This window comes from Epinephelus lanceolatus, chromosome 5 (genome assembly GCF_041903045.1).
Source record: "Epinephelus lanceolatus isolate andai-2023 chromosome 5, ASM4190304v1, whole genome shotgun sequence".
NCBI classification, from domain to species: domain Eukaryota; kingdom Metazoa; phylum Chordata; class Actinopteri; order Perciformes; family Serranidae; genus Epinephelus; species Epinephelus lanceolatus.
This window is the reverse complement of record NC_135738.1, coordinates 47,734,441-47,758,369: the sequence shown is the minus strand read 5'-3', so window position 1 is coordinate 47,758,369 and position 23,929 is coordinate 47,734,441. Positions and strand designations below refer to the sequence as shown.

The window sequence follows — 23,929 nt, the reverse complement described above, 5'->3', positions numbered from 1 at the left end:
GAAGAGCAACTGAGGAGGGATCCCTCTTCCAGGATGGACAGACGTGCAATAAAGGTCGACTGTCTCAGTGACTATTCTATTGTTTTTTGTATTTGGAAAATCAGATTACCCAATCTTCCACCTAAATTAATCAAAATCAGGCAAGATAAGAAAATTAATGTTGATCATTTTATTAGGGACTTGATCTCAGTTAATTGGGATCAGTTCCAAACTATTTCAGATGTTCATGACGCTTGGAAATTTTAACACACTGAATTGATGAGAACAATTGATAAACACGCTCCTTTTAAAACTATTAAAGTTAAAGGGAGTCATCTTCCCTGGGTTTCAGCGGAATTAATAAGTCTTTTTAGGCAGCGTGACAAGGCATAGGCCACCTCTCCTAAGTCCAAAAATCCTGCTGACTGGGAAGTATACAAACAGCTGAGAAATAGATGAAAAACGTTGACAAGAAATGCTAAATCCAATTATTATAATGAATCACTTGCTCATGATTTTAAAAATCCCAAAGAATTTTGGAAGAAAATAAAAAGTTTAACTCATGCTCCTGACAAAACTATGTCCTATAATCAATTAAGAGTTAATAATACAATTCTTTACGATCCTTTTCTAGTAGCTCAAGCTTTTAACCACCATTTCTCTTCTGTCTCTACTTCCATGTCGTCTCATCCATCCGTTGTTATTAATCACCCAGTGCCTTGCCACAGTTCATTCTCTTTCAGGAAAATTACACGCGTTGAAGTTCTGAATGCCATTAGTGATCTAAAAACGACTGGTGGTCCTAGGCTTGATGACATTGATAATTTCTTAAATTAGCATCACACATCCTTATGTACCCCCTTTGTGATCTTTTCAATTTGTCTTTGTCTAACTACATGTGAAATTCCCTCTATCTGGAAATCTTCAACAGTTCACTTCACTTCACAAAGGGGGTGATGTACTCGATCCCAGTAACTATCGACCCATTTCAATTATCTGCTCCGCAGCAAAAAAAATTGAAAAATTAATTTACAATCAACTGTCATATTATCTTAATGAATACAGTATTTTATCACCTTGTCAATCTGGTTTTCGTTCCAACCACTCTACAACTACAGCTTTATTAAAACTTACAAATGATATTTTTCACCTATCTGACAATAACAAACTCACAGGTGCCATTTTTATTGATTTAACCAAGGCTTTTGATTTAGCTGAACATCATCTTCTTTTAGATAAACTCTATTCTGTTGGTTTGTCATGCAAAGCTTTACTTTGGTTCAATTCATATTTCCACCTTAGAAAACAATGTACAGTCATACAAGGATTCAAATCAGACCTAGTAACACAACAATGTGGTGTACCTCAAGGATCAACCTTAGGTCCACTTTTATTTTGGATTTTCATTAATGATCTTCCCTCAATTTTTTCAGATTTTACTGTTCATTTGTATGCAGATGATACAGTCTTTTACTCCTCACATACCAACCTACCACAAATTGAATCAAACCTCCAAATAAATTTCAATATCCTCCAATCATGGCTTGCAGCAAATAAACTAATCCTTAACAAAACCAAATCCTAGACCATGATTTTCGGCACTAAACATAATATCAAAGTCAAAACCAAAAATAAGTCATTGAACATAACCTGTCTTGATGGTACACCACTTCACACAGTCGAAAATTTCAAATACCTTGGTCTTTGGCTTGATTCAGAATTATCATTCAAGTGTCACATAGATAATATTATCCATAAGGTTAATTTTAGTTTGGGTACTCTTTATCGCTCAAGAAATTGTTTTACTTTTTTGGTCAGAAAGAAACTGTTTTTTCAACTCATTTTTCCTTTAATTGATTATGCAGATGTAGTTTATCAGACCGCTTCCAAAACCTCTCTTCTTCCACTCATTACAATCTATAACCGCTTATGCAGATTTATTCTGGAATGCTCATTCACAACTCATCACTGTACAATGTATGAAAATCTCAACATACCCACTCCCACTACTAGAAGACATCAACATTGGTTACAGTTTGTGTTTAAATGTATTCATTTCAATTACCCTCAATATCTAAAGCAGTTTATTGTACCTTTTTCATCCAGTTATCAACTTTGACACACTACTCAATATTTGTATTTTGTTCCAAAAGTTTCCAAATCAATGGGCAAAAATTTCTTCATGTTTAAAGGTCCATCCGATTGGAAAAATGTACCCATACATATTCGATCCATAACTTTTCATTTATTCAAAACCGCACTGTCCTCTCAGACTGAGAATATTTGCTCATGTTTTGCCTCATAACTAATTTCTTAATTTCATTACACTGACATAGTTTCTGTACTTGTTTCATAAGCATTGATCCATTTTCTTGTGCTGTGAGATTTGTTTTGTTTGTTTTGTTTTGTTTGTTTTGTCTTGTCTTTTGAGTTTGTTAGATGCTTTGTCGAAATGTGTTTTCTGTACTTGTCTTGTGGACCCCCTTGAAAACGAGATGGTTAATCTCATGGGGTTATTACCAATAAAAGAACTTTAACACACACACACACACACACACACACACATTTCAAAACCACCTCCATCTGCCTGCTCTCACACAGCTTGTCTCTCCCTCTCAGTGACTGACTCAGCAGGGGCGTAGCCATCATTTGAGAAGTGAGGGGGACACATTGTTCAGAGGTCTATTGAGTGATTTATCATCCTCTCACATTCAATTGCACCTCTCCTTAGTGGCTAAAGAACCACATAACCACACACAGCCACAGTACAGCACCAGGGGACCGACTTTAGTTCTTTAAAATTATATCCTGTCAAAATCTAAAGTTTTAGCAAGCTGTGAGCTAGAGTGGAGAGGGGTCTAAAATGTTTGTCTTTAACTGTCTATGTGAGCTGGAGGATGAAACGGCGTGAGGCCGAGGTCCCGCCCAATGCTGCTCGCCGCTTTAATTATTATTATTCTTTCTTTCTTTAGTCTTTCTCCCGCCGCCTCTTTGAGCTGGAATTTGACCGCCTAAACATGCTCAAAAACTCATCAAAATTGGCACGCATGTCAGGACTGGCAAGAAATTTGATAAAATGAAAAAATTAACCTCTAAAGTGCCAAAATGGCCTCTCTAGCACCACCTAGCCCCCTAGGCATACTAAAATGGCCGCTGCAACCTGTAGGAATTGCGCAGAAAGATCAAACCAAAACTGGCTTGTTCGTCTCATCAAGACCTACAAATTACATGCTGACACCCCTGACGTAAACCCAACAGGAAGTGGGCTATTTGCCCTTTCAAAGTAAGATTTTACCTCAAAAATGCTCTTTTTCACACGTTCCAAAAAATATATTATCCTACACCGTTTATCATATCGGCTTCAAACACGCACACATTACAGGCCAACTCCTGCTGAGCAGATCTTCTGTATAACTTTGTCATTATTCGAACGGTTTGGATTTTATGGCCTCTTCAAGGTGAAGTGCCACAAAACCTCTTGCCGATCTTCATGCCACCTACACACACTAAAATGGCCGCTGCGACCTGTAGGAATCGCGCAGAAAGATCAAACCAAAGCTGGCTTGTTTGTCTCATCAAGACCTACAAATCACATGCAACACCCCTGACCTAAATTTAACAGGAAATGAGCTATTTGCCCTTTTAAGGTAAGATGTCGTTTTTCACAAATTCTCTTTTTCAAAAAATATTTCCTCTGACACCGTTTATCGCATCGGCTTCAAATAAGCTCACATTACAGGCCAACTCCTGCTGAACAGATCTTCTGTATAACTTTTTCATTACTCAAACGGTTTGGATTTTATGTGCTCTTTCAGGTGAAGTGCCACAAAACCTTCTGACGATCTTCACGCCACCTAGACACACTAAAATGGCCACTGAGGCACGTAGGAATGTTGTAGAAAGATCAAACCAAAACTGCCTTGTTTGTCTCATTGAGACCTACAAATCATGCACTGACAACCCTGACCTAAATCCAACAGGAAGTGAGCTAGTGCCTCTGAAACTAACAAGCAAATGTGGTGAAATTGTCAGCTGTGAGCTAGTCATCTTACACTTGTGACCAAGATCACATTTTTTACTCCACAAACATAAAACCTATATGGCTGTGTTCAGGACGAGTGTATCTCCCTGCTGGTATGCTCAGATTGATGATTGGACCCACGGTTTGGAATAAAAGGGAGGAGTTCGAGACATTTTAAAGCCACCTCCATCTGCCCGCTCTCACACAGGTTGTCTCCGCCAAAACCTGCTCAGCCGAGAGAAAGGAGACATGCTTCAAAGAAATGTTCCCTGCAGCGTAGGCAGGAGCACACACCTGACCGTGAGCGGGGCTCAGGTAAGACACATGCTCCACAGTCTGCGCCGAGCCCGACCCGCTAAGGCTGCCACATCGGTGCAAGTGTGCTCAGAAGACCCCTCCCTTGTCACGCTATCCCCTTATCAGGATGATGGTGCAGTTCTGCCTGGTTTTCTCTCTCTTTATGCCAATGATTCACCCTTTGAGGGTGACGAGTAGTCTGGGGGTGCTGCTGAATCTGAACAGCTTAAGTCCATTCACTTTGGGGGGCGTCCAGCCTCAGCAATATGGGTGACAGTGAGCCCTCACCCATGGATGTCATCTCAAAGGTTATGAGTGCAGCAAAAATTGTGGGTCTCAATGTTCCCATGGAAGCTCCTGCCCCGGTGGACAGGGTTTGGGCAGGCATTTCTCAGTCCCAGCATTCCCAGCAATTTGTCTCCGTGCATGTGGCGGGGGAGTATTTGCAGATGCTCAGGAAGGCATGGAATGCACCCAGTGGGGTGCCCCAGTTTAATGCCAGTTGTCGGAGTGTATGACTGCAAGTGCGAGTGCTACAATACTGACCGATTGGTGTGTTGGTCATATAATGCAGCTACATGAGCAGCCTGCTCGGGAAATGCTCTCGCTATTTTATTGGCAGCTCTTATGAGGACTGCCAATCCTGATGACCAGAATACCATGAGCCTGATTGATGCTGCTCTTGTCACCCATTCTCAGCTTACAAGGGACATTGGTAATGCCATGATGTCACGGAAGCAGATTTAGTTAGCGCAGACATCTCTGCCTGAAAATATCTGGAAGGAGCTGACCAATATGACGATTGCGCCGGCACATGTGTTTCACCCTGACTCCCAGGGTGTGCTGGATAAGACTGAATAATCCCGGCGTACAAGGGATTCTGTTTGGCACACATTCAGCAGGGCTGTGGCCGCCAGTTGGAAATCTAGGGGCTCCCAGCCTACCCCGCAGTCATCCTGGACTCGCCAGGAGCCATGGGCTTCTGGTAGGAGCCAGTTGTCAGAGTTCTCGGCCTCTGGTGGTTCCAGGCAACCTTCGCAGCGCTGGCAAGGGTCCCAGCCTCGCTCCTCAGCTGGGGATATGCCCCAGAGGAAGCGCCCCACCAAAGGTCCAGGACCTCAGGGGCGCGTCGCCTAGGGATGTGCGGGGGTCAGCCGCCGAAACCTGTTCCCAGCTATGCCTGGAAAGCTGGGAAAAAACAGTGTCAAACCCATGGGTACTGGCTACTGTATCAAAGGGGTACAGAATTCAGTTTCGCCAGCGCACCCCTCCTTTCTCGGGGTTTCGCAAGACTGTTGTCAGGGACCCTTTCTTCGTTTTGCCTTCCAAGGCCAAGCTTATCATTTCAAGGTCCTGCCATTTGGCCTTTCCCTCTCACCTCCGATGTTTACCAGGGTAGTGGGGGCTGCCTTGTCTCCTTTCCAGTTGTTGGGGATCAAGATCCTTCCCTACTTGGATGATTGGCTGATTTGTGCTCCATCCCGCAGCCAAGTCACAGAAGACACATGGAGAGTCATCTCACATGTGCAGTCCTTGGGTTTCAAGGTAAATGTGAAGAAAAGCAACCTTGAGCCATGGCAGCAAGCAGTTTTTGTGGGTATTTCTCTGAACTCCCTCACAATGATGGCATCCCTCACTCCTCAGAGGGTGATGAAAATTCTGGCCCTCCTGGATTGGTTCTGTCTTTTCAGAAGGTTAGTGTAACGCTGGTGAATGTGTGAAACCACATAGGCTATGTGGTCTGCCAATCATTTGAGCGGAACCAATCAACAGTGGTCTCCCTCACCTGAGCTCTGTCCCTTTCCTTCTGATAAATGAGAAGAGGCTACCAGGCTCAGTACACGGCAGCACGCCAGCAGACAACCACACGCTACACGTACGGTTGGTAATAAGAGCAGAAACACGGAGAAAGGAGGACTGGAGATGGAGGTTGGAACTCTTTAATGCTGGAGCGGGAAGTCGGTGACTGTAGGAGGAAGCAGGACAAACTCTCATGTCATGCTGCACACTGAGAGGAGTTGGTGAGTGTGAGCAACTCATGCTAAATGCTACTGCTAACCAGCCAAAGCTAACGCCACTAGCATTGCTAACACAGCTAACGCCGCTAGCATTGCTAACACAGCTAACGCCGCTAGCATCACTAACACAGCTAATGCCGATAACACAGAAGCTAATCAGCAATTCCTTCCATTGTTTAACAGTTCAACTGCCTTGTTTGGATGATGTGATGCTGTGCTGTTGCTGGAAACTCATGCTGGATGTGACGGGACACTGGTGAGCAAATTAGTGTATTTATGGACTAACCAGGAGGAATTAAACACACAGGATGGATGACTTGATTGTGTACTTGTTCATTAAACAAATCAGGCTTGTTGTTGATGATGATGATCATGATGATCATGATGATGATGATGAAGAAGCTGAAGATCAACTGAAATGGATGGCAAGCTACCCAGAAATTACCAAGAGCAGCTAAGACACACACAGGCTGCAAACCTGGCTGGCAACCAGGTGGTGTGGTTGGACTTTCCTCCTCAATTAGCTGTTACTCCCCTACTGAAGAGACTATTGAGCATTAATTCCCTGGGTTGTGCAATATTCTCACTTTTGGGAAAAATTACCTTTTGCACTGACAATCATATTTATTAAAAGTTCTTTGAGAAATGAGTGTTTATGGAAATACGGTATTGGGCAAATTGTATTTTGCTCTGTGAGTATTGATTGTGGTCTGATCGATAACTGGAGTTGAGTAACATTAGCTAGAATTAAAGCTGCACTGTGAAATGTGAAATTTGCTACTAGTAGACTGTGACTTACCATATGGAACCTCTGTAAATATTTTTCTATTCAAGGCCTTTGTTTTGTTTAATTAATTCTTTAGTTATTATCAATACACTTAAAAGCATTTTTGTTTGTACATATTTTGTCAATACACTCTCTTATCATTGCAAATACCGTGTGTGTCTCATCCATTCTCACCAGCTCCCAGAGCTGAACCTCAACCTACAACTAGTCCATCTACATGTTAACTCTGGTATCCTGCCTAATTTATTAGTCTGGTGGGTATGATAAGTGCTATATTAGCATTGGTTTCTTTTTCAGAGGCTGCTGGGGATGATTTCGGCCATGGTGGCTGTTGTTCCTTTGGGCCTCCTCAGGGCTCTGCCACTGCAGAGGTGGCTGAATGCCTTCAAACTCCACCCAAAATTGCACAGGCAGGTGAAACTTCGGGTGACACATGCATGTCTCCAGACGTTACGCCCGTGGAGGAACAGGGGGCTTCTGCTCCAGGGGGTTCCCCTTGGGAACATGCCATCAAGGAGATCAGTGGTGACCACAGATGCTTACCTCACAGGTTGGGGGGCAGTCTGGGAAGGCAGGATGGTGTACGGTCTGTGGACGCCACCCTGGGTGGGCGACGATCCACTGCAGGATGTGGTTCTCCCTGGAAAGTCAGGGAGGTCCCCTGGGTTTGGATGCACTGTCTCAACAATGGCCGGAAGGGTTGTTTCGCTTTTCCGCCGTTCCCTCTGATCCCTCTGTTACTCAACCGGGTTACCCTGGGCCACTACAGGGTGCTGTTGATAGCCCCCAAGTGGCCCAGGAGGCATTGGTTCCCAGTACTCTTTCGCCTGGTTCACGGTCAGTCATGGGCCCTGCCAGTCAGGGTCAGATGGGGGGTCAGATATGGCATCCCAAACTGGAGTTTCTGCAGCTTTGGGCTTGGCCCCTTCTCAGTCCCTCCCTCAGGGGTTAGATGAGGCTGTCCTGAGAACCTTAGGCAATGCCCGGGCTGAAGTGGAAGGTATTCTCTGCGTGGTGTCGCAACAACCAGGTGGATCCACTCACTTGTCCAATTGAGCTGGTTCTTTGCTTTCTGCAGTCCATTTTGGACTCAGAGGGGGCTCCCAGCACGATTAATGTGTACACCACTGCTATCTCCTTCTTCCATGAGGCTGTTGGGGGCACTACAGTAGGGAGACATCCTTTGGTCCCTCGGTTCCTTAGAGGGGCGTACCAGCTGCGACCAAGTAGGACTCCCAGGGCTCCATCGTGGGATCTCCCTGTGGTGCTGAGGTCCCTGAGGCAGGCCCCTTATTAGCCCATGGAACAGTCTAGTCTTAGGTTTTTGTCCCATAAGACGACTTTTCTCTTGGCTGTGTGTTTGGCCAAGAGATTGAGTGAATTGCATGCTCTATCTGTGAGTGAGTCTTGTTTGAGATGGAAGGCTGGTGACTCAAGTGTGTCTTCATGGCCTAACCCCTCATTTCTTCCTAAAGTGGTGAACCCTCAAACGGTGAATCAAGTGATTGAGAGCAGCGCATTTCAACCCGGTCAGGCCCTGCTACAGGGGGATGCTGGCGTGCTTACATTGTGCCCAGTGAGGGCACTGAGGGCTTATGTTGCGTGCACCCAGTCTTTGCAGGGCTCACACTCTCTATAGTTGGCTAACACCTCCAGATCCAGGGTGGGCTTTTTTAGAAGAGGTTTAATTACAGCTACCTTAAAGGACTGTGGCACATTGCCTGTTAATAAAGATATATTCAGCATGTCTAATATGTGAGTGTTGACTAAAGGTAAGACTTCCTTAAGTAGCTTAGTTGGGATGGGCTCAAAGAGACACTGATGATTTGGATGAAGAAATCATTGTGGTCAATTGTTTAAGAGAAATCGGGAAGAAGCTATTTAAATATATATCAGGTCTTACAGCGGTGTTTGAGGGCAGATTGCTTCCGTTTGAGGGCAGGAGGTCATGAATTTTGCCTCTAATAGAATTTTGTCATTAAAGAAGCTCATAGAATCATTACTGCTAAGGGCTATAGGAATACAAGGCTCAATAGAGCTGTGACTCTCAGTCAGCCTGGCTACAGTGCTGAAAAGAAACCTGGGGTTATAACAAATAAAAGTGGCTGTGAGGTTTTCCAGGTCGGATGTAAAAGACTAAGAACAAGGCTTTCAAAGGAATTATAATCTAGTTTAGGTTTAGAGCTGATTAACAGACTAGAGTTAAAGATGGCTGCAACTCCCCCTCCTCGGCCGCTGCCTCGAGGGATATGGGCATTATTATGACTGGGAGGAGTGGATTCGTTTAGACTGACATATTCATCTTGACACAGCCAGGTTACAGTGAGGCTGAGTAAATCAATATGATTATCTGATATTAATTTGTTTACTAACACTGCTTTTGATGTTAGCTATTATTTAACAGTCCACATTTAATTCTCCTGTTTTGTCTTTCTGTCACAGAAGAGGTTTTAATTTTTATTAGGTTGTTATGCACAACTCCTCTTTGTTTAATTTTAGATTTAGATAATTTAGGTGGTCGGGGGACAGACACCGTTTGTGTAAAACTATGGGTGGGTAACTGCACTAGAAGCTCAGAGAAGTGTGTAAGATTGCGACTCTGATTCCTGGTCTCAACTCTGGGTTGTCAGGGTTTTGAATTACTAATAAAGTTGGCCAGGTTTCTAGATATGAGAGCAGCTCCATCCAAAGTGGGATGAATGCCATCTCTCCTAATCAGACCAGGTTTTCCCCAGAAAGTTTGCCAATGATTAACAAAACCCATATTGTTTGCTGGACACCACCTGGACAGCCAGTGATTAAATGATGACATGCGGCTAAACATCTCATCAGTGGTCCAATTTGGGAGGGGTCCAGAGAAAACTACGGAGTCCGACATAGTTTTAGCATATTCACACACCGAGGCAACATTAATTTTTGTGACCTCCGATTGGCGTAACCGGGTGTCATTGCCGCCGAAGTGAATAACAATCTTATTAAATCTACGTTTAGCCTCAGCCAGCAGTTTCAAATTTGACTCAGTGTCGCCCGCTCTGGCACCAGGGATACATCTGAGTATGGTTGCTGGTGTTGCTAACTTCACGTTTCTCAAAATAGATCCGCCAATGACCACAGTTTTCTCCTCAGCGGGTGTGTCACTGAGACATGGAAAAATGGGTGGAAACATTAACAGGCTGGTGGTGAACAGTGGGCTTCAGCTTGGTACTACGCTTCACTACAATTACCCAACCTCCCAGCTGCACGGGGGTTACCGGGGGACCGCTAGCAGAGGCTATGCTAAGTGGCTCCGCGCTGGCTACAGGGGGCTGGCAAATACCGCAGCTACAGACTGATTTCCATGGTGCGAAATCGCACTTCCAATTCACTAAGCCTCGCCTCCATTGCACCAAATAAACTACACTTGTTACATTTACCACTGTCGCTAAAGGGGGCAGAGGCATAACTGAACATCTGGCACACCGAGCAAGAAAGAGCAGGAGAGGGAGAAGCCTTCGCTAAGTGTTAAGCTAATGTAGCTAACAAGGCTAATAACGTGCAAACAACAGCTAAGATTAGCAAGAGAGTCGTTAAAGAGAAGAGAGCTATAAGTGCTTAAACAGAACTAGTGTGGGTTAAGATGTAAAGTAGATGTTAAGCAACTGAAGTGCGTAAAAACAGAAAACAAGCTGGTGGGAGTTTGCTTAGAGCAGCACAGAGACGCTATCACAGAAACACCGGAAATTACATAACACACTTACAACAGTATGTCAGCACATCAGGGGTCCCGCGGGCCAAATCTGGCTCATCCCACAAATGCATGTTCCTTACAAATGTGGCACCATTTAAAAATAAACAGGCTTTCCAATGGTATAAGATTTATTGTGTAGAAGCATTGTTGCAACAAAGAAATAATCTACCAAACACAAATTTCCTTACTTTTTGTGCTTAGTTTATTTTTTAGAGTTGTAAAAAGCAGGTCAATTAACACATAAAATTACATTAACACTGGCCTTTGTGGTACAATTTGGTTATTGAAAGTAATAACTCACAAATATAGGGCCACTGAAAGCCTTACATACTTACATAGTCCGCCTCTTGGTTATGTTCAGCCTCCTCATCATCACTTTCCCCACTGCTGTCATCTAGAAAACAGAGCAGCCAATGTCAGTGTTCTGGATGAGTGTGTCTGTAGCCACTCAAGAGTTTAAGTAAGGTGAACTCTGTAAAAATTTGCAGGGAATTCCAAACATGTATACAGTGTCTGTACTTGCACAGTTTGAACATCTGCACATCAGTGAAATTACATAGTTAATTAATAAAATGGATTTCTAACTAATGGGAATCATCTTAAGGCAAAGAAATGAAATAATTTCAATTGGAGGCACTGGGGACAAAGGATGTCTTAAAAATGAGGGTTATTTTTTTCTGTTACTGAGTATATGGACCACACTATATCCACAATACAGCAAACAAGAAAACACACTGAGAAATGCAGTGCCCTCTGTTATATACTATTCACTTTTCAATCAGTTAGTTCCAATGGGATCAGTCAGCCAATCTGGTTGGAATACTGCCATAAAAAAATCCCAAAATGAAAGTACAGCATTGTATTGTATATTTATGAATTGTCTCACTATTTTACATATTTTATAAATCTGCACATCCAAGTCAGTAACTGCTCAAAGGTCCTTCTGCTGAATCTTGACATGAAGTAAATAATGATACTGTACCTGGTTCTGCATCCATATTTGGGACAGCTTGTGGCCATCCAGGCAAGGGGAAGGTGTATGCAGACTGATCTGATGTCAGTGGCAGAGGAGTTTTTGGAAGACATTTCCTCATCAGCTGCACAGAGGACTCTACCAGAGATTCCATATCTTTACTCAGCAAACATGTCTGCAGAGGAACAAACTCAGTGAATAGATCCATCTATACAAAAATCAAAGGTTTGTACTGTCTTATTCTAAAATGTGACAATTTATATCGATCAAACAGAATCTTGGGAGGACCCTGCATTTTTTAAAATTAATACTTCACAAACAGCTTGAGCAAGTCTTTTGAATATTTGTGCTATGACTTCTAACTGTCCCTTAAACCTTGTGTGTGTATGTCCACCTGTAAGAGCTCCTTTTTCATTTTGTGTTGCACAATGGGACAATGTTTATCAATGGAACAAATTCAGTGCTTTGAGTTTGTATGCAGGTACTTATAAGTGCACCAGGTTATAATCTTTTTTCAAAACATACAATTCTGCAAGGGGCCACGTGACCTGAAGACAAGATGGCCGCATAGGTTTGTTGCTCTCACCCCTTCTTCCCCAAACCATCTAATCTTACATAACAGCTCAACCTTTCTCTGTGTTTTAAACACGAATATCCAACAATGTATTCTCAGAGACCTAAACAACCATGGTCAGCCAAGCAACCCAACACAAATTCAAGTGAAACATCGAGCGAACCCAACAGTGGTATGGAGGAGAAGCTAACTACCATGCTCGCCATGGCCTGGAATCCAAGTTCACAGAACTGAACGATACACTGAACAAAATGTGCCATGACATCTCCTCCTGCACAAAGGATGTATCTAAACTACGTTCAGATGTTTCAGTTCTTTCCAAGCGTATTGACACCACAGAGAAGAACAGTGTGGACAACAGGGGTAAGATAACAGAGCTGGAATTTAAACTTGCCAATTTAGAGGACTGGAGCCGCCGCAATAACATCCGAATCAGAGGGATTCCCGAGGGCATGGAGGGCTCCAACACCTGCCAGTACATAACCACATCCCTCGGTTTCCTTTTTTGGGTGACCAAAATATTGAAATTGCGAGGGCTCACTGCACTGGGCCCCAGCAGGACGACTCCTCTTCACCCAGGACACTCATCTGTAACATGCTCCGGTATTCTGACCGATACCGTATTCTCCAGGCTGCCCAATGCTCTCCTCTGAAACTTGGTGGTAAAGACATCCACCTCATGGCGGACTACAGCAACTTCACGTTCACTTGCCTCCGCAAATTCTCTTCATCCATTGAGGCAGCGAGGAAGCTGTGTTTCCAGACGCTCCTGTTGTATCCTGCCAGGCCGAAGCTGATCCGCGGATCCGCTCAATATGTAGTTAACACTCGCCAAGAAGCCGTAGACTTCATCAATAAATGAGGAGATGATGATGACTGATGTCAGAATATGGACTCCAGTGCTTTAAACCCGAGCCAATGGGACTCCTTTTTTTCCCTCTCTTTTTGCTCTTTGCTCTGGTTGATGTGTGAGCAGTGACAGGCAAGTGTGTGAACATAGTTTCATTTCTTATTTCTAAAAAAAAATCTTCAATTGTTATTACACTTAGAATCAATCAATCAATCAATTTTATTTATAAAGCCCAATATCGCAAATCATAATTTGCCTCACAGGGCTTTACAGCATACGACATCCCTCTGTCCTTAGGACCCTCACAGCAGATAAGGAAAAACTCCCCCAAAAAAACCCTTTAACGGGGTAAAATGTGGTTCGTATGTGACAAAGAACTTATTTTCGCAACATCCAATATTGCAAAATATATTTTTATTTATCTCTGGGTATTTTTTTTTCTTTTCTTCCTTTTTCCAGCTACACTTAAATTTAACCCGCAATGTTGCCAATGTTCTTTTAAAGTTGACAGACTGTAATTCTGATATTAGGTATAATACCTTATTTCTTTCTAGGGAATGGGCATTGTTGTCTGGGCTTAACCAGCTTTCTCAGTGCCAGGTGTCTGACAGTAAGGGTTTTTTTTTCTGGGTTATTTTTGATATTCTATTGAGTGACTATGTTTTTGTTTCTGGTTCTCTTACTTGTTGCATCTCAGAGGGAGTTACTGTTCATTATTGGGTTTGGCAGCAGGGAGATGGTATTGTTTACCTTATGGCCTCAACTTTATTTTGGGGGCAGATTTACTTTCACTTCTTTCTCTCTTTCTCTTGCTACAATTAAGGTTTTTCCATCATAGCTACACTATAGCTTGCTAGTTTTAATACAAACGGGCTCAATAATCCAGTCAAGCGTACTGCTTGTTTAGACTTTTTATGCAGTAAAGCAGTAAGCAATGATATCTCCCATTTTAGTAACAAAAATTATTATGTGGCTGCTTCTAGCTCCTTTACTTCCAAAACCAGAGGTTCTTTAGTAGTGTTGAGGCATACAGTGTCTTTAACCATCTTGGAAAGCTAATGATGATTCTGACCCGGAATTTTTTACACATCTGTCAGACCTTTTATCCAGTATGCAGGAGTTTTCCCTAATACACAGAACAGATATGAATGCCACTGTTGACCCCACCCTTAACCATTTTGGCCATTCAATTCAACAATCACAGAATGCTTCTGCATCTACTCTAAATAAACTTATTGCAGACCTCAGCCTTTTTTATATAGACACATTTCGTGCTATTAATCCATCAGTGACCCAATACAGCTTTTACTCTCATAGACACAGGACTTACTCCCGCATTGATTATGTGTTTACTTCTGCCTAATTCATAGTTCAATAATTTTATCCACCCCTCTTTCTGATCACATTATCGTGTTGTCCAGGATTACCCTCAGAGATACACCTAAAAAAGCTACCCAATGGTGCTTTAGTGCATCACTGTTAAGCAACAAAAAAATGTGTGAATTATATTATATTATATTATATTATATAGTATTATATTATATATAATATGGCAATATCTTTTTCATCCTATCAGAGCAAGGTCAGATTAACTAAGATAAATGAACCGGAGGCACAACTGACCGAATTAGAGCATGAACAACAAGTTTCATTGTCTGACAGTGTAATATTAACCATTAATACTATCTGTTCTGAACTGAACTCCTTGTTAAGGCAGAGAGCAGAATATTAAGGACTCGGAGGAATTACTAGTTTAATGGCCCAAGACCTAGCCACCTCCTTGCTTTGAGATTAAGACAAAATGAAAAATTCTCAAATATCACTTAAATTAGTTCTGCACAGGGCCTGTTAACAGGCCTGAAGGAAATTAACACAGCATTTTAAACACTTTTTTTCTAACTATTCCTCAGAAGTGACTCTAGATGTTGATGAGAGTAACAACTTTATGGGAAACATTAACCTCCCATCTTTATCCCAGGAGGAAGCAGACCACTTGGGGGCCCCTATTACATTAAATGAGCTCAAGACGGCCATCTTTGGCATGAAAAGGGGAAAATCTGTGGGATGGGATGGTATTCCACCCAAGTTTTACTCAACCTTCTGGGATGAGCTTGGACAATACATGTTAGATATGATTCTTGCTGTAGTTGAAAAGGGGTCCTTCTTTGGTGACCAACATGGCTTTACTTGCTGTCTTACCTAAACCAAATAAGGATCCCACCCTATGCAGTAGCTATAGGTCCTTGAGCGTTTTATGTACAGACGTAAAGATGTATGCCAAAGTCTTGGCCTCTAGGATTGAGACACATATGACCAAACTTGTACACCACGACCAGACTGGTTTTATAAAGTCTCGTCTGACAAGTGACAACATTCGCAGATTACTTCATGTATAAACTTTTCAAAAGATATCAAATCACCCTGTGCTGTGTTGTCACTCAATGCCAAAAAAGTCTTTGGTCGGCTTGAGTGGCAATACCTATGGGAGATGCTTGGGAGGTTCGGCCTTGTTCGGGGTTTCATTAAACTGGTTAAGATACTTTATGCAAATCCTTCAGCCATGGTGATAGCCAACATTATTATATCAACCCCAATCCCTGTCTCTAGAGGGTCCCACCGGGCCTGTCCTCTCTCTCCTCTTCTATTTTCTCTTTCTTTAGAACCTCTAGCCCAAACAATAAGGCAATATCCCCTAATTGAACCCATCACTTTTTGTAATAGTTGTACACACTCACCCCATGTCTCATGTGTCTATAGTCCATGGGGTGAGAAGCTCTTGAGTGTCTGTTGTACTGAGCTGTGTATACTTGTGGTATATGTTTTTTCTGTGGGGCCATATGGTGGGGGGGATTCCTTGTATGTCTTGTTTGTGTTTGCATTGAGTGTGCATACCTGTGACAAATGTTTTTGTGAGGCAAAAGATGAATTTGGACAATAAAGATTTCTATTCCATTCTATACACATTCTTTGTCCTTATTTGCAGACGACATACTACTGTATGTTAATAATGCCCCCTCCTCAATTCCTCACATTTTGGATGTTTTTACTCAATTTAGTTCAAATTCTGGATATAAGATCAATTGGTCCAAGTCACAGCTAATGCCTCTAAATCCACCCTCATCAGTTACAGGAGCTTGTTTATTCAGCCCTGCCTCCTAAACTCGCTAAATGTCAGCTTGGTCCAATTATGTCTTCTTTACCGTCAACATGGCGGCTGGGAGAAAATCACACTCAGACCTCTTTAAAATGGCACACTCATAGTCCCATGTTTAATAATTTCAATCTTATTACAGGAGATGCCCCTTTTTAGTTCTCACATGGTCTACAAGGTACTGAGACCTTGTCAGATGTATGGGATGACAAAGGAATAAGATCTTTTAATGATTTGTGTACTATGTACAATGTCCCAAGAAGTTCATTTTTCTTTTACCTTTGGCTCAGATTAGCAATGTGAACCTATGGGGTTCCGTGGGGTGTAGCTTTAACAACTAATCCACTTCATTCTTTGCTAGATGTGGGAGGTCAAACTAGAGGTTTAGTGTCTAAGATTTATTCACTCTTAAACTCTATGTGCAAACCTCTGACAATCCACCAAATCTGGAGTGGGGATCTTAGCTGTTTGGTGGATGACATTTGCTGGTTATCAGTTTGGAATATTTTTCTTCTCCATCTTGCCCCCCCCCCCCCCCCCCCCCCCCTCCACACCATTGTATCTTTCTATCTCTACTACTGATCATTCTGCCGACATCTCTTTGGTCCCCCTCCCTTCTTTACCCCATCTCAGTATAATCAACTCTCACCTTTACTCACAACAAGACATACCCAACATTTTAACATGCAAACACTCAACCTGGTAACATGGAATGTATGTGGCTTCCGTAATCAATCAAAAAGGACTAAAATCATCAATGATCTCATCAAATTAAAGGCTGATATATACCTCATACAAGAAAATCATTTAACAAACTCAGAACAACAACACATCAACAATTTTCTCATCAACATACAACAGTAAACAAAGAGGTGTTTCAATTTTAGTAAATAAATCCATTCCACTTGTCCATAACACATCTATTATTGATCCAGACAGAACATTTATCATCATTAAGGCATCTATTAACCACACAACATTCACACTCGTCAATATCTACGGCCCCAACAATGATGAATCATCCTTTTTCCATAACTTCTTCTCTTTACTAGGTGAATCAATGAACATCATATTAGCTGGAGACTTCAATACTGTTATCAACCCTTCAATTGACCGCTCAAGTATCTCTGGCAACTCAAGAAACTGGCACTTCACTGAAATAATTAAACAATACATGGATGATTATGGACTTGGCAATTGTTGGAGAATGAGAAACCCAACACTGAAAGAATATTCATATTTCTCCACCCTTCATCAGTCTTACTCCAGAATTGATTTCTTTTTTGTTAGTAACTCACTCACCCAATACATCCAAGAGAACACAATTCATTCAGTCATAATCAGCGATCATGCCCCAATTTGACTATCAATAAACATCCAAGCACACATCAAACCTCCTACAAGATGGCGTTTTAATACATCACTCTTAGAAAATTAAGATTTTAACTCCATGATCCAAAGAGATTGGGCATCCTTCGTGGAGATGAACGACTCTCCAGAAGTCTCACCATCACTGTTATGGGAAACAGGTAAAGCAGTTTTAAGAGGTAAAATCATATCATATTCATCACACAAAAGAAAAACAGCAACAGGAACTGGAAAACACCTTAGAGCAGCAAATTAAACTTTTAACAAACCAATATACTAATAACCCCAATGAACAAATACAAAATGAATTGAACCACCTTAAAACTCATCTGGAAAGTATTACACACAAGAAAACAGTTTCTTATCCAACAACTCAAATATGACAACATTCAATACAGTAACAAATCTAGTAAATATCTGGAAAATCTACTACAGCACAGAAAAGAGAAAGCACTTATCCTGTCAATACTTAACTCCACAGGCAATATTACCCAGAATCCACAGGAAATAAACGACATCTTTCACAAATTTTATAGTAACCTATACTCCTTGGATCACGAACGAAATCAATCAGAAATAGATACCTTTCTAAATAACCTGGAATTACCTACACTACCTAAAGCACAAGCAAACATTTTAGATGCACCCATTACCCTTACAGAACTTAACAAAGCCCTTAACAAAATACAAAACAATAAATCACCTGGACCTGATGGATTTCCGGATGAATTCTATAAACACTTCTGGGACATTTTATCACCACTATTTTACTAGTAACTAGTAGTAACTACAGAAATTAAAACTACCTCCACCATACCTACACACATGAATACTGCTGTTATGACACTTTTATTAAAACCTAATAAAGATCCAACTCACCCTTCCAGCTACCACCCACTCTCACTCATCAACACCAATTTAAAAAATATTACCAAAACACTTGCAGCCAGAATAGAAACAGTCACCCCTATCCTAATCTACCCTGACCAGATGGGCTTCAATAAAAACAGACATGTATCAGACAACATCCATAGACTTTTTAACTTGATCAATATATCACAAGAAAAACAAAACAAACCCATAATTCTATCTTTAGGTTGAAAACGCATTTGACAAGGTAAACTGGAAATTTCTATTTAGCACCCTACACGAGATTGGTTTTGGAGAGTCGTTCATCCATTGGATAAGAACACTGTACACCTCACCTAGGGCCACAATAACCACAAATGGGATCACGTCACCAAACTTCACACTTCACCAGGATGTCCACTCTCTCCATCCCTATTAGCCATTTTCATTGAGCCACTTGCAGCAGCAATACATCAAATCAATAAAATCAAAGGGATACAGGATGCCAGTTCACAACATATAATTAGTTTATATGCCGACGATTTATTATTATATCTGCAGAACCTATCCGTGTCACTACAGGAAACTTTGAATATCATCAACAATTTCTCTACAATCTCACACTACACAATAAACTGGAATAAATCAACCGTACTACCTCTGTCTGAACACACCTGGGATTCTGCAGCCCAAAATCTCCCCCTTCCACTTCACACTGCCAATATCAAATATTTAGGCATTAATATTTCCTCCAGGCTGTCAGAGTTATTCAACCTAAATTACACCCCATTGCTAAAATAAATAGAAGATGATCTCAAATGCTGGACCAAGCTCCCACTCACTCTCATAGGATGAATAGCTACAGTCAAGATGAAAACCCTTCCTCAGATCAATAACTTGTTTTCAATGATCCCCACCACCCCCACCGACAAATGGTTTAAAACACTAGACTCTGGGGCGCTAGTGGCTTAGTGGTAGAGCAGGCGCCCCATATACAAGGCTGTTGCCGCAGTGGCCTGGGTTCGACTCCAGCCTGTGGCCCTTTGCTGCATGTCACTCCCTCTCTCTCTCCCCCCTTCACGCTTGTCTGTCCTATACATTAAAGGCTAAAAAGCCCTAAAAAATATCCAAAAAAAAAGACAAAACACTTGACTCTATAACAACTCAGTTTTATTGGAACAACAAAAAAACAGAGTCTCACTTTCAACATTACAAAATAGAAAATCACAAGGTGGCTTAGAAGCACCAAACTTTCTCCCTTACTTCCTGTCAAATCAACTGCAATATTTATTTAAATGGACGCAAAAGCACAACTACGATGATCCCTGGCTAGATTTAGAACAGAATCAATGCAAAACAACCTCAATCGCAGACCTCCCCTTCCTACCACAATCAATCAAAAAACTGAATTACTGTAAGAATACCACAATTCACACAACTCTGACAGCCTGGTGGAAAACCAACAAAATCACCAAATCATCACTTGCACTGTGAAGATACACTCCAATTTGGCACAACCTGGACTTTCAGCTTCTCAACACCCCCCATCTCAAAACTTTATAAACTTATATCCATCTCAGACACTTTCATAACACTCCCAAACACAAATCCAATCAAATCTCTCTAGGGGCAAGCATTGAAGGTTCTGGACAGAAAACCAAGACAGCACCACCACTGCAAGATTCTCCCCAAATACAATTTACTAAGCTTTGACAATGTAAGTACATTATCAAACATTTGTTTAGTATATAAAATAATCAATAATGCGGCCCCCCCACCATTAAAAAAATTCATAGTCCCCTGCTCTGAACAGAGAACAAGAGCTTTAAGATCTGCGACGAGAGGAGACTGTAAAATCCCACAAAGAAAGTCATCCTTTGGTCAATCTGCTTTCTCCATCAAGGCCATCGGAGAATGGAATAGACTCCCTAGGGATTTGAAAATCAACAGGAATTATCGCAGTTTCTGCCTTGCCACAAAGAAATGGCTCCTGAGTAAACAATGTTGCCAACACTAGGTGCTGCTGTCAGATTTCCTGTCTGATTTTCTGTCATCATGTCTCGTTTTGCGTTTCTCTCTTCTGCTGTTTATCTGAGCTCTGTTACAGATATTTCTGTCATATTACCATTGTTGGTATTTAATCATCCCTGTAATCCCGAATTACCATCGTTGGTATTTGGGTTTCTTATTGTTGTACTCTAAACTATAATCAACTCTGTAACTTTTTTTGCTGCTACTAGCTTTGTCGATTACCAACAACAACACCAGCACTTTATTTATGCACATTCCTGCCTTGCACTTTATATCGGGAGCTGCTACCTGGACTGCCTTTTAGTGTTTTGTAAGTTGCTCCTCCCTGCACTGTAACAACTTGGTTATTTTAAATGTGGAAATTGTATGTCTGTATTGTCTATATATATATATATATATATATATATATATATATATATATATATATATATATATATATATTGTCTGTATATTGTAAATTATATGTTGGGACTACAGATGGAAATTAGCATCTGGTGCTAAATCTGGTGCAACCATCTCCTCATCTCTTGTAAATGATTAATGCTATTGCACGTTATCCCTTGATAAACTAAATAAACTAAACTAAACTCAAAGGTGAAAATGACCTGGATCTGTCTCCCAAACCCGGACTTCTGGATACGAATCAATAACAACATCTTCTCAATGAACACTAACACAAATTTACAACTTATACAATATAAAACCATCCACAGAACCCACATCACTCGGGAAAATGTTTAAAATGGGATTGACTGACACAGACACCTGTTCACAATGCACACTGGGTAGCACAGATGATTATCTGCATGCCACCTGGGTCTGTCAACCAGTTCACTCCTTCTGGACAGCAGTCACTGAGAAACTCACCACTATTTCAGGCTGCAGAATCCCATTGTCACCGTCACTCTGCCTCCTAGGAGATACCACACAAGTAGCCCTCCAAACTAAACACAAAAACCCACTACTCATCTTTCTAACTATCACCAAGAAAACAATCTTTCAAAACTGGAAATCAAAAAAATCAACTTCATCACTCACTGGCTCAACTCTCTCACTGAATAAATTTCAATAGAAAGAATTGCTGCTCACAAAATAAACCATTTATCAGTCTTTAATGAAACTTGGAAATCATTTCTAACTCATCTCAACCACCTACCAATAAACCAAAGCCACGTACATGACCACAGGTCCCCGCAATGATAAACGTCTTTCAAATAGCACAATACACCCAACTATACACACAAGCATATCTTTTTCCATTTATTTATTTGTTTACGGTTTCTCCCATATCCTCTTTATTATTATTAGGGGCCGGGCAGCCTAAGCTGCCAGGAACCTATTGTTTTGCTGCATGTTCTTCTTCTTCTTCTTCCGAGGAAATCATACTTCTCATGTAAGAAAAATCATCAAACTTTGCACAAAGGTCCAGTCCCATGCCAGATTGCCCCAGCTGCAAAAACAGGCCAATAGTCCTGAAGGTGACGCTACAGCAAGCCTCTAAAGTTCAAAATTTTGAAAATTCACAACAAATCAACCATATGTGCTACAGATTTGCAACTTTCACCAAAATGTAACCCCAATACTGAAGAAACTTTTGTATATTTAAATCTATTGCAAATTATGAAGGCTATCACTGTTTTTTTCAAAAACTGTAAAACTTATTAAACCTATCTCCTCCCACAATTTTTGCTCAATTGACACCAAACTTGCTACAGAGCATTTTCAGACAGTCCTACATAAACGATCCACACAGATTTTTGATTTATTGAAAATTGAGCCTACAGTGCATCAAAATGTTTGACTGTAAACGGTATTATAAACATATACTTGCAAATTCTTGCTAAATACATTTTCAATGTTTATTAAAAAAAAATTGGAGTCATGGTAGATGATGTTTGGAAAATACAAGAATTTTATCTCAAAAACTGAATTTTTTTTACAGCATTTTGAATTTCGCTCTCATGCAAACAATTGGAGTCAATGTAAAAATGGTATTTTTAAACATCAGTTTTTCACTTATGGAGCCAATAAATCATTGTTAAAAACAAATTACCAACATCTCCATGCTGTCTAGATGCAAGTTGTGTATTTTCGGATTTTTGTCTTAATAACTGAATTCTTGACAGCTGTTTGAAATCTGCCTTTACACACTAACAACTGCTGTTTTGCACACAGGTGACTGGCTTAGTCAATTTGTGAAGCTACATGTGACATTTCTGTTTGCCAATTAGCTCAGTGAGATAGAGGATGGTTCTTGGTGTTGAAGATTGTGAGATCAAGCCTCAGCTCGTACAACATTTCCATATGAGAAATCTACCCAAACTTTTCATAAAGGTCCAGTGCCATGCCAGATGTCCTCAACTGGAAACACAAGACAATAGTCCTGATGGTGGCGCTACAGCAAGCCTCTAAATTTCAAAACTTTGAAAATTCATAACAAATCAACCATATGTGTTACAGCTTTGGAACTTTCACTTTGAAATTTGCTTTTCCATGGCATGGATGGCTACTGTCTGGCACCCTGATACTTGGCTTAGTCAATTTGTGACAAATACTCTTTATCAGCACTTTTCCCTGTTATCCCCTGTCTCTTTTCCCTGTTTATTTGGCTTAGCTATCAGTCAATATGCAATAGTCTATCCACTAGCTACTTTTACATTTTAAAAAATGTTTTCATCTTTGTCACCATGGATATTGTTTAGCTTTAAGCTAGATCAGGCTGGTTTGTTCATAATTGCTAGCAGTTAATGTTATTCTTACTTTCTTGTTCTTGAGTTTTTTCTTTCCTTTGTATATTATGAGTCTGATCACTTCAGCCACTCATTCACAATTTGAAGGGCATGCCATAATTATATAATGTAACTTCTATGTTGTGATATGCTTTGTTTTAGTGTGTGTGTGTGTTGCTCAGAATTGCCTAATTTTGCCTAAAATTGCCCAGCCCCGACCATTGCTGCGCAGCAGCTATAATTATTATTATTATTGTTGTTGTTGTTGCTGTTGCCATTGTTATTTTCATTATTATTATTGTTGATGTTATTTTTGTTGTCATTTATTTAACTTATTTATTCTTCATTTACTTTATTGCCCCCCCATCCTTTTTTCTTTTTTTCATTCTTTCTTTCTTTTCCTTTTATTGATTTTCATGTGTTCTCCTAGTACTCGTACTCGTACTCGTACTCGTACTCATCATCCTCCGCTTATCCGGGTCCGGGTCGCGGGGGCAGCAGCCTCAGCAAAGAAGCCCAGACAGTCCTCTCGCCAGCCACTTCCGCGGGAACCCCGAGGTGTTCCCAGGCCAGCC

General features: G+C 41.1%; 1 protein-coding gene and 1 pseudogene across 2 annotated transcripts in view; both read right to left on the bottom strand.

The window, feature by feature from the left end:
- agbl1 (AGBL carboxypeptidase 1) overlaps positions 1-23,929 on the bottom strand; it is a 746,393-nt gene that overhangs the window by 419,855 nt on the left and 302,609 nt on the right. For both annotated transcript variants that reach the window (XM_078168290.1, XM_078168291.1), the window contains exons 9-10: positions 11,812-11,977; positions 11,165-11,223 (exon numbers count right to left, since the gene is read on the bottom strand). In XM_078168290.1, coding sequence (XP_078024416.1) covers positions 11,165-11,223; positions 11,812-11,977 — 225 coding nt within the window. The remainder of the gene's footprint in view (positions 1-11,164; positions 11,224-11,811; positions 11,978-23,929) is intronic.
- On the bottom strand, positions 5,238-10,900 carry LOC144463565 (uncharacterized; annotated as a pseudogene).